This window comes from Gavialis gangeticus, unplaced genomic scaffold, assembly GCF_001723915.1.
Source record: "Gavialis gangeticus isolate Ggan-Ray unplaced genomic scaffold, GavGan_comp1, whole genome shotgun sequence".
NCBI classification, from domain to species: Eukaryota; Metazoa; Chordata; order Crocodylia; family Gavialidae; genus Gavialis; species Gavialis gangeticus.
The window spans coordinates 46,981,373-46,992,373 of NW_017729006.1; the positions used below are offsets into that span (position 1 = coordinate 46,981,373).

An 11,001-nucleotide genomic window follows, 5' to 3' on the forward strand; every position below is an offset into this window, starting at 1 on the left:
GTGCAGTTTGCTAGTGTAATATCAAATGAGGAGAGAATCTTAATCTCAGTGCCGTACCTTGTATTTGTTTTGCGAAGGATTAATTTAAATTCTGAGTTTAGTGCTAATCCAGCCAGATCCAGCTGCAAGCACTGTCATCCAGCTCACAGGGCTTGCCATGGGAATGGAAATTTGGAGGCAGGAAAGCAATGCTACTGCTCTCAAACTTCTGGACCCATGGGGATCCCCGGGCCCTGCATACTCGATTGGGCATCTGATCCTGGTTTACAGGGCTAGATGAGAGCAGCGCAGGCCACCGGGCCCAATCCTGACCTGTGAGACTATTCAGGAGTGTGGACCACAGTCCTAGCATTTGAGGCTTGATCTGGCCTGTGGATTGGCCCTGTGCCACTCATCTGGCCCATGGGGCCAAAATCTTGAGTACCATGGGATTACAGAAACATTGTTTTTGGTCAAGTAGTGTTACACTGTATGTTTCTATGAATTGCGTATGTCCAAGGAGAACATCTTTGAAAAGGGGTGGGGGTATTGTTATTATCAGGTCTGCTTGAGAACATTATCTCAGGCCATCAGGCTGGACAGGCTTCCTATTATGCTGTTTTGGGTCCTTCCTTAAGAGTTCTATAAATCCTGTGTAGAGTTTGTATATGGTGGAAAACTGCTGAGTTCTTTGCTTGAGGTGCAGATTATCAAGCTCTGAAATCTTACCTTGGTAGATCCTATGTAGAACCTCTGACATTGCTGAAGTATTTTTTTTAAATTTTAGAACTTCATTCAGTTTTGTTCATAAATCAGTAACTTGGAGGTTTAATTACTTTTACTGAATTCTCAGTTTCTCAGCTACAGATGAGCTGCCCAGAATAAGAATGCACCACTGATACCAAGCATGTTTGCATACTGCTATGAAGAGAAATCTTTTTGTTTTCTATTTCCTAATTAAAATTCACTCTGAGCCTATTAAATTTCTTCTAGAAGCTATGTATAATCTTGTATTTCATGGTGAATGTGGTCTGCAACATCTCTTGTATTTTTGTTTCCATTAGTAAAGCGAAAACTTACAAAGGACATAACCTGTCTAAAGGATTTTATGCAGGATCCCAAAAGAGAAGAACCTCTAGTTGGTAAGTGTTTTGTTTTATTCAAATTAGCTTTCCTTTGCTTTTAAACTTTAATTTCCAATAGTGCACTTTATTTTATTGCCTGTTTTCAATCTGAGCCATCACTCTCTAAAGATGGGACCTGCTATTGTTAGGCAACTTGTTTCTCTGGTAATTATCCTTTGATATATTTAACTCCACCTACTGCATTTATTTCTGCTGTCTTGCAGGAGATGTGCACCAAATTTAGCATGATTATCCATATAGGTTTTATCTAATGATGTTTCAGCAAATATCTCATCTACTGAGATGTTACACAATTCTTCTTTACTTTAATGGTTTTCTTTAGCAGTCATAGCACTACTTTTTATCCTTTGCTATCATCCTTAAAATACATTCTCAATAATAGTACAGACTAGATTAGTTAGTCATCAGCAGGTTCCTCTGTTTCAGATATTACTGCTTCCTTAAAAAATCTAACTTTAACTTAGGTTTCTGCTACTGTTTCTAGTGGCTAGCTGCTAGTTTGTAGTATTGGAACACAATTCAGTGAACAGGCTTAAAATAAGCTTATCCTATAAAGTGTAAAATTGGGCAGTTATAGATACCCTGATAGTTAATATCAACAACATGTAGCATTATTAGAAACTGTTGTTGTAAGTGGAGCTGGAACTACTGTCTGTTTTAAGGTTGCTGAACCCTTCATGTGATGGTACCTTAGTTTTCAATCGCTTATAACTTGGACAAACCTTAATTGTTCATAGTGATATTTCCCTGCAAGGTATCTGCTTCAGGCTAAACGTTTTCCTGGAAAGTAGTTTCATAAAATGTTTTAGCCACTTCTGACAGTGCATTGTTTGCCCTTAAGTTTTGCTTCTGTTTTATAGAGAAGAGTTTAGTGTATTTATAAAATTCATAGAAATCATACGGTTTACATAGGGGGTTGCATTTTTGTGTCAGGGATGTGTTTTTGCTGCTCTCTTGGTAAATGTTACCCAGATTTGACCAAGGTCACTTTTTGAAAAGTGTAGATAGCACAGACTAATAGATTAGCCTCAAAACTTTCTGATTCTGTCAGTCCTAGGGGTGCTTAGCCTAAAAGTGAAGAGGAAAAGCAAAGCTTCCCCCAGCTGCTAGGATAACAGGTCTGGTAGTACATAAACTGTCCACATACAGACATCCAGTGTCTATGGGGAGAGTTGCTGCTCTCCCAGTAGAAACCAAATGTACAGACATTCAGGATTTTTTTTCTTTCCTTGAGCAAAAATGACTGCTCCAGGTGAAAAATAACCTAAGAACAACCAGGGTTAAATGGCTCCTCACAGGGCTTCTCCCAGAAAGTCAAACTTTTCTCAGAAGATACATGTAGAGAAGCCACAGCACAGTCCTCTGGCTTGCTTTGCTCCCATGGGTCCAGGGACACTGTCACTTGGGCTGGACTCTACTGCTGCATCTGAGCAGGGAGTCCCTTTACAATCCCTACCTTGTGCTGCAGGAAGACACTGGCTGACCCAGACTGCATCACAGGCTATCAGGGCTGCCCTGTGCACTGCTGTCATCTGTTGCCAGGGAGCCTGCAGAGCAGGGTGAGATGTGTGCTTAGGGGTCCCCTGGTTTCACAACAGCTCTGCGTACACATCTTTTCAGGGGTCCCCAGGTAAGTTGTTTTTTTTCCTACCAGGAAAACAAACTAGGGAGAAATCTCCCATATCGTTTGAGCATGTGTATACAGCCCATATCTCTGCTTTCTGCATCCATCCCCCGTGCCATGTGTTAATTCTCAGGCAACACAGAAGAGGAATTCACCAACTGGAATGAAGGGCAGACAAGAGGTGCACGTTAATTAAGAGAGCAAGTAAACTGGAGCAGGGAGCCTGGGGCAGGTAGAAGAGATTGAAATTGGAAGTGATTGGGGACAGGAAACTGGCAGGGTGGGAAGGTTCAAACTGCATGAAAGGCTGGTTAAAATAGGAGACTGGGATTGAGTGGTGAGATAGAGATGAGACTTGTTGGTTTGGTTAGAGTAGTCTCAAGGGACAGAATTTAAGGTCAAAGTTTTATACCAGATGTAAGACATCTAGGATCTTTTTTTTTTTTTATAATTAAAGTATTTCAGTATTGTGCTGTATTGTATACGTCAAGACCATAGCTGCCATTGGCTTCTGCCACAAGTATTAATCTCCCCATCACTCCTGCAGATTGGAATCCAGGATTTTGAGTTGGGCACCCAGAAAATGAGGGGTGTGTAATCAGTGATTTGTCTAAGAAAAGTTAAGTTTTAAGGGACTTCGTCAGTATTTCATAGGAATGCTTTGGCAAAAGCAGGTATGATATCCAGTTCTCCAAAGACCCTTTACATTTCTTTAGCCGTGTGAGATTCTTTCTCTTTCTGCAGTCCACTGCCCCTTTCATTACATGAAATGAGAAAGACAGACAATTGACTAGGAACACTACACAACCTTGATTTGTATTCGGAGCATGGTCTATCCCGTACACTGAATAAGATGGTGGGCCCATGGAAAAATGGCATGTGCCTATCATAATACAGAAAGAACTACTTTCTTTTAATGTAGGCTTTTATGTAATATTTCTTACCTTTCCATCCACAATTTTTTTTACCTGTCACTGTGGTATAGATGATTAAAATTAGGCTGCACTTATAAGGAGGAACAAAAAATAAAAATAGCTTACTAAAATTGCTTCAGTTCTTTTACTACTACGATGGCTATCTTCCTGGTGCTTTGCTTTTCCTTTTTCTGCATCAGCTACTTCATGAACCTAAATATCTAAGTATAGTGATCCTACCAAAGTAAGCAATTTACCAGACAGGTCTGTTTCTTAGTTTGCCTCTTACCAAGAGTTTTCTCTAATGAAAAAAAACCCCAACTCTTATCGGGTAATTCCAAGGAAATGTTGAAATGTCTAAACTACAACAGTCTCTTTAGTACTGAGTTTTATCATATTGTCATTGAACAGTTTAAGAATATAATTTGCAATTAACTTTGCTTTCACAGGTTTAGAGCATGTGGTTGAAATCAGATTTGCAGGGAGAAGAGAGCCACATTATGAATGTAAATTGTGTGATTTTAATACACAGATGGCACCCATGATAGAACATCTTAGTGGCTATAAACATAGAAGAGCATATGTTGTAAGTAGTGTCATACATTTGACTAAGTATCTTTTTTTAAAAGTTATTTTCATTATTTAGTTTTTTCATAAATTATTGGTTTATTACAGCAGTGTTTTAAAGACTCCAGCTGAGTTAATAACAAGTATACAGAGAGTGCTACAGAGTACAAATAAAGATACAGCAGCACTTCTACTTTAAATTGGTAGTAACTGGGATTTTGTTCAAGAGATTGGTAACGAGATAAGGTAGACTACTTGTGACAAAAAGGCATTGCCCTCCAAGAGTGACTGAAGTGACCACTTGGTCCATCTGCAGAGTTACTAAGAAAGGTGATTGGGGAGCTCCAGTTATACCTGGGTTTGTGGTTTCCTGGATGCTGTCAGTTGCCGTTTGGTATATTATGGTATGTGCTGTGTGTTAGAGATCAGTTGACATTTTTGTGATTCCATTAAATACATTGAGTATTTTAACCCTACTGTGCTGTCAGTCTTTAAAAGATCTGGTTGCAGAGAATAAACAAGATAGGAATACGTCTGGATGAACATATTTGCCATTGATTAAAAGGGTGCAAGACTTTACTAAGCTTCCAGTGACTGTTCATTTACATATTCTTACTTCATGGTAAATGGAAGCAAAGCTACTAGTTTGGACCTTCATGAAAGAGGAGCAGGTTACTGCAGTTTAGCTTCCAGTTAATGATGAAAGAGCATGTGCATATGGGTAAATAATATAAGATTATCTGATGCATGGTAGCCTCATTACCTTTTACCCTGTGGTAAGTTACTTATATAAATGTTCTCTCTCTGCTCTATAGTGGTTTATAGATTGTATATGTGTTTTGTTCTTTAAATGATGTAGCATTCAGCTACCTCTTTCAAAATCCACATTTTTCTCTCTTGTCTGATCTACATTCTTGCTCTAAGTTCTAAGTATAAGTCTTCAGGCAGCAGTGGTGCTTTTACAGCAGTTATGATCAATCCCTGGCTCTCAGGCCAGTTCTGGCCTGTGGAACATTGTTTTCTGGCTGTAGAAAAGTTCTGGCCCCAGGGGTGGACATGATGCCCCCTGGTAACCCAGTGACTCCTGCCCCACTCTGGCTCCTCAGGGTCCCCTCCCTCCAGCTTTTCCTGCCACACCTTGATGTTTCTTCTGGAGTATAGGGAAGCTGCCCTGGGTCCCGAAGTGAGCCCTAGGTCTTTGACCAGCCAGTCTGTTTTGCCCCATAGGCTGGATCCAGACATATAGGCATGTGTGGTTCGTGGCAACACAAACCTCTTTGCACTGCTGCAACCCACATAAGTTGCATACTAATCTGTGCACAGTGCTGCTGATTTGCAGCACCAGGGCAAAACTTGCTACTGGGATTTCCTAGTAATGGGGGGGGCTGAAAAAGAAAAGTGGCACAAGCCATGCCAAAGTGGCATTCCCTGGGACAAACATAGTGATGGGGGAGCAGGCAGCTCTGCTGCAGTAGGGTTTCCATTTACCCAGGGCTGCCTGCTCCCCTGTCTCTGCACTGCAGAGCCCCCATGCTGAGGCACCGGGTGCCTCAGTGGGGGGCTCTTTCTTCCCCTCTCTCCCTGGAGCTCCACTCAGTGCAATATGCAGGGCCCCAGTGCCTGCCTTGCCTCAGGCCCTGGGCTTATATGCCTCCTAAGCCCCACCCCTTTTGGTCATGTGGTTCCCCAGCCCCACACACGGGTTTTCCCTTTGCCAAATGGCTAGCCTGTGCTCGTCTGCTGCTGCCCCACACACAGGGTTTCTAACCTTCCAGGATTGCCCAGGAGTCTCCAGGAATTGGGTATATATCTCCAGGAGAGTCGCCCAGGAGATGAATGATAAGGCATTGATTAAAATAAATATTAAATGTTGAATCAAATTTATATAGTAGTCCAGTGAGCTTTAAAAATGTAATAGTAATGTGCATTTGCCTTCCTGACGTAAAGTTTACTCACTGTAATCCATAACGGATATATTCAAGTATGTGGGCACACTTGCATTGTGTGTCACGGGCACTCTGGCATTCTGGAAACCTCCCAGAATAGATTCAAACAGAGTTGGCAGCACTACCCACGCAGCAGGTTTGGCCTGCTGCACTCTTTACTTGAAAGTGACAGGGGCTTCTGGTTCACTGGCCCACAGGGCTCCCCACAAGTCCAAAGATTTGGCAACGATGGAGCTGTAGCAGCATTAATTGCCCTCCCCAGCTGCCAAATTTCTGTCCCTATAGGGAGCCCTACAGATGGATAGCATGGCCCTATGTCCTAGATCAGGCATATATAGGGCTGAGGCAGTGCGGTGCTTGATCTGGGATCCAAGCGTGTTGATTGGCCCACAGTGCTGAAAATCACTGCTTTACAGCGTTGCTCAAGGCATTTTCATTTCGTGCAGCATCCAAATTTAATTATAATAAACGCTTGAATAGTTTTCACATTAAATGACCATTAGTTATGTGATATTATAGTAGTTGATGTAGAACTGTAATAGCCAAGATTTTATACATCTTTCTCTCCAGAAAAAGTTATAGGATATTTTTAAGCAGATGTTTATATGATGTAGATTTGAACCAATATAAAACTTTTTTTTTTATTGACAGGCTAAAGAGTATCCTGATAAAATAAAGAAAAACATGCCAGCTATGAAAGAAGACAAAGTTTCTTTTTTCAGACGAATAGCAAGAGAGATAGAGAAGACTGAAGGCTTAAAAATGTTTAAGGTGAATTGGATAAAGTGAAGGTGTTCCTTTTTTTGGTTTTCAGCTACGTGTAACTGGGTTCTGGAAAATTAGGTATTTGGACCTATTTAATATTACTTTTAGAATACACAAAGCTCAGTTTCACAAACACTCTGAGAAAGTATACATCTTGTCATCTTCATTTGAAGTTGGTCAAAATCAAAGGAAAAAACTTTTCTCAAAACTTTGTCATAAACTTCTTGACAAGATTAGTTTCAGTGATTTAAATATATATATTGTTTTAAGGATGAAATTGCTTTAAAGATAAAATGAAAGGATGACACTTTAGAATGCTCAGACTTCTGTTTTAGAAAGACTAAATTCTAATTTGTAATATTGACTATAAATTTTTCATTATTGTAAAAACTATGGGTTTCCAATAGGTCCTGGCAAATACAGTAGTGAGTATCGCCACAGCAGAAACAGTTTGGGCTGTAGGAAATAACTAATTATAATTGCTACCATTATAATCCAAGCAAAGAAGTCTAACCTAAAGAAACTTGTTTTGTTTCCTAGACTGAAGGTTATACAAGACCCAGTACCTCTTGTAAGTTGTTTTTTTTTTAAATTATATTCATATATTGACATTATTGAACTTTCATATGTAAATGTGTTCAACTGTTCTTGATTATCAGATTTTACACTTATTTTAACTAAAATTAGCTTGCTCATTACAAAGTTTTGTCTCCAGTGTGCTAATAATAACTGTACATAAATGATCATATTGTCAGTCTTTTTTTCTGTTCCTCAAACATTTTGCAAGCACATAGCATATGTTTTCTGGCTATATTTAGTACTTTAAGGCAACTGAAAAGTTAACTTCAGTGTAACAGACAACATTGTATCAGTATTTTGAAGTTTGATGTAGCGTTTTTCTTGCTGACTGACCTGGGAAGTTGAAGATACACAGCTGAGCCTTACTTTAAGTTCTTTAGAGAACTTCGCTGCCCCCCAGTGGAGCTGGTAATGAGATGCAAGCTGTCATGACACCATATAAATGTATCTGACTACTGAACTAGCCAATTTTATAAATAAATGTAGCATTTGCAGTACAAGTAGGAAGATAAGTATCTGACATATATTATCAAGTACATATTAATGTAACACAAAAGATAGCAGTTGTATGAAGTGGTACTTAGTGGTATCAGTGGGAGGGTGGATTTAGCTGTTAGTGATTACCTGGGATCCTGGTTTTCTCTGTTTAAAAATTGCAAATTATCTGATAAATTAACCACGTTCTCTGATTTAAAAACGCAAAATCTACATTTAAAATGAAATGCCGCTATATATAGATATCAATTAAACACAATGTTTTATTGATATATTTATAATTTTAAAGCAATTTGGAAGCCTACCAGTGCTTCAATTGCCATAATAAATTGTAAATATCTATAAATTTTAGTATTTCATTCTGGGTTTTTTATCATGGAAAGTCAGAGCTCCCCTTGCCCCCTTTGCTCACCAGGATGCAAATCCAGGCCCCTCACTCCCAAGCCACAGCCCCCCAGCAATGCTGGTGGCACTCAGTTCCCACTCACAGCTCCCCCGGCCTTGCTGGTGCCCCTCACTCCCCACCAACAGCCCTCTCTGCCCCCCCCAGCCCTGCCGGAGGGGACCCCCAGCTGTCAGGGCTACAGAGCCAGGGACCTGGGTCCACAGACCACTGCAACAGCACCCAAGCCCTGGTTGCCACCCACAGGAGCTGGCATCTGCTGCAGTGGAGCAGAGTGCGGAGGTAGGCTGCTCCTTCCCTATAGGCAGTACAGCCAGAGCGGGACAGGTGTGGGCTGCCTGCTGTGGGCTTGGGCTCTCTGCCCTGCAGCCCTCCCCTGGGGCCTCCGTGGTGAAGCAGGCAGGACCCAGTGTGGCAGGGAAGCTCCTTGCTGCTGCAAGGCCCACACTGCCCTGGTGAGGCACCCCCTGTCTGCCTAGGAGCCTCGAGAGGCACAGCCAGCCCCACTGCTGCCAGGCAGGCAGAGGGCACCTTGCCAAAGCAGCACAGGACTTGCAGCAACATGGAGCTTCCCCAGTTAGCCCCACTCTGCTCTGTTAGCTGGGTCCCACCCACTGGGCCCCAAGGGTCAAGCATCATGGCAGGGAGCCCGAGGCCGCAGTGGGCAGCCTGCCTCTGCCCTGCACACAGATCTGGGGGGCACGTGCCCCCACCAGGAGTGCATGCAGTGGTGGGGAGCCAGTGTGGCCCCCAAGACGAGCTGCCCATGGCTCCATCCCACTCCCTGCTGGGGCCCTGTGGCCGTGCATTCTGGCCCCAGGCCCCAAGCTCCACGTACTGTCTGGGCTGGGCAGCAGCACCAGCTCTGCCTAACTCCCTCCCTATTGGGACCTGAATTCCCCCTCCTTTCCACCAGACTTACCTGTGGGGAGCTGCTCTCCAGGCATCCTGGAGGCCATATGCCTGTTTACGTGTACACATGCACATGGTTCCCAATGCCTGACTGCCCTCCTCCTGTTCCCCCAGCCCCTAGCTGGGGGCTGGAGGAACAGCCCCAGCTGTTTTTCCTTCTACCATACCAGTCCCTTCTAGATTTTTCCCTTCTACCATACTAGTTTTCCCTTCTACCATACCAGTCCCTCACTAGATCTTAAATCAATGGAAAGGCCATACTCAAAATCCTATCACTCAAGACTTCTGGAATATTCTGCTCAAAATATTTCCCTTTTGTTTCTGCTGCTGCTCCCTCCTTGCATTTATCCAGACTCCTCCTCCTTGCCCAGATCTACTCCACCCCCAACAGTCCTCTGTTCATTTAACTGCTTGAAACTTTGAACTTTTAGGGAGAGGCGAGGGCTTGACTCTATACACAAACTTGCAGAGAGACCATAGGGAGGATGGCTAGGTAATCAGATCTGTTATCTCCAGAGATCCTGGTTTTCCCTAATTAAAAAAATAGAAAAGATTATGAATTCTCTGATGACTCACCCCTCACAAAATCTTTGATTTAGAACCCCCAAAATTAGTGATTAAAATGAAAGGCCCCTCGCTGCTCTCAGCTGCCAGGGCAGTGGGGCCAGGGACTTGGGTCCACAGCCCCCTGCCCCCAGCAGGAGGTGGCAGCTGCTGCAACCGAGTGGTGCATGAAGCCTGGCTCCCCACCTGCTGCCTTCATACTGTGAGCTTGGGCAGGGGTAGGGGCCAGTTCCCCACCACCGCACGCACTCCTGGGAGGCAGGGGGTGGACCCATGACCCCAAGATCTTTTTGTGGGGCGGGCACAGGCTGCCCACTGAGCTCGGGCTCCTGCCTTGCTCCCCTCCCTCGGGGTCTCTGCAGCCCAGTGGGTGTGACCTCATGACATGCCCCCTGCACGCCCAGCAGCAGTGAGGGGTACAACCCCGTGCTGCTGCCCCTGCTGCTGCCATGTGCACAGGGGACCCATTGTCACGGCAGTGCAGAGCTTGCAGCAGCAAGGAGATCCCTGCGTGGCTTCACTGAGTCACGCCTGCCGGGATGCGGAGGCCCCAGGGGAGGGCAGCAAGGCAGGAGCTGAGGCCTGCAACAGGCAGCCCATGCCCACCCCCACCCCATGCACAGATCTGGGGATATGGGTCCCCCCGACCCCTGGGAGTGAGTGCAGTGGCAGGAAGCTGGCTCCACCCCTTGGATGAGCTGCCTGCACCCCTGTCCCGCTCTGTTCTGGGGCCTTGTGGCCGTGCATTGCAGCTTAGGGCCCCAAGCAGCCCCAGCCCTGCCCAACTCCCTCCCTTCCTATGAGGGCCTCAGTTCAACCCCCACCCCCTTGCAGAGGGTCTCTTAAGAAGGTTGGAATGCATTTGTCATTTTCTGTCACATAGTTGGCAATCCTTTCCCTACTAGAGTTAAGGCACAGCCCTACAAACTGAGCAAAATCCCCCTTCAGGAACATGTTGTCTTTGATACCTGCAAGGCACTTAAGTAACAGCCCACTGTGTATTATGCACTTGAGAGAACCAAAGGATAAGATGTTGCATTCGGAGAGCAGCACTTTCAGCTGCATTACTTAGTGATGGTAATTGTCTCCTGTCATGAGGGGGAGGGGA

At 44.1% G+C, this 11,001-nt stretch overlaps 1 protein-coding gene across 2 annotated transcripts in view; it reads left to right on the top strand.

Moving 5' to 3' along the window:
* Positions 1-11,001, top strand: part of LOC109291933 (zinc finger protein 385B-like) — a 54,210-nt gene that overhangs the window by 24,408 nt on the left and 18,801 nt on the right. For both annotated transcript variants that reach the window (XM_019509175.1, XM_019509174.1), the window contains exons 5-8: positions 1,044-1,121; positions 4,112-4,248; positions 6,827-6,946; positions 7,481-7,511. In XM_019509175.1, the coding sequence (XP_019364720.1) occupies positions 1,044-1,121; positions 4,112-4,248; positions 6,827-6,946; positions 7,481-7,511 (366 nt within the window). The remainder of the gene's footprint in view (positions 1-1,043; positions 1,122-4,111; positions 4,249-6,826; positions 6,947-7,480; positions 7,512-11,001) is intronic.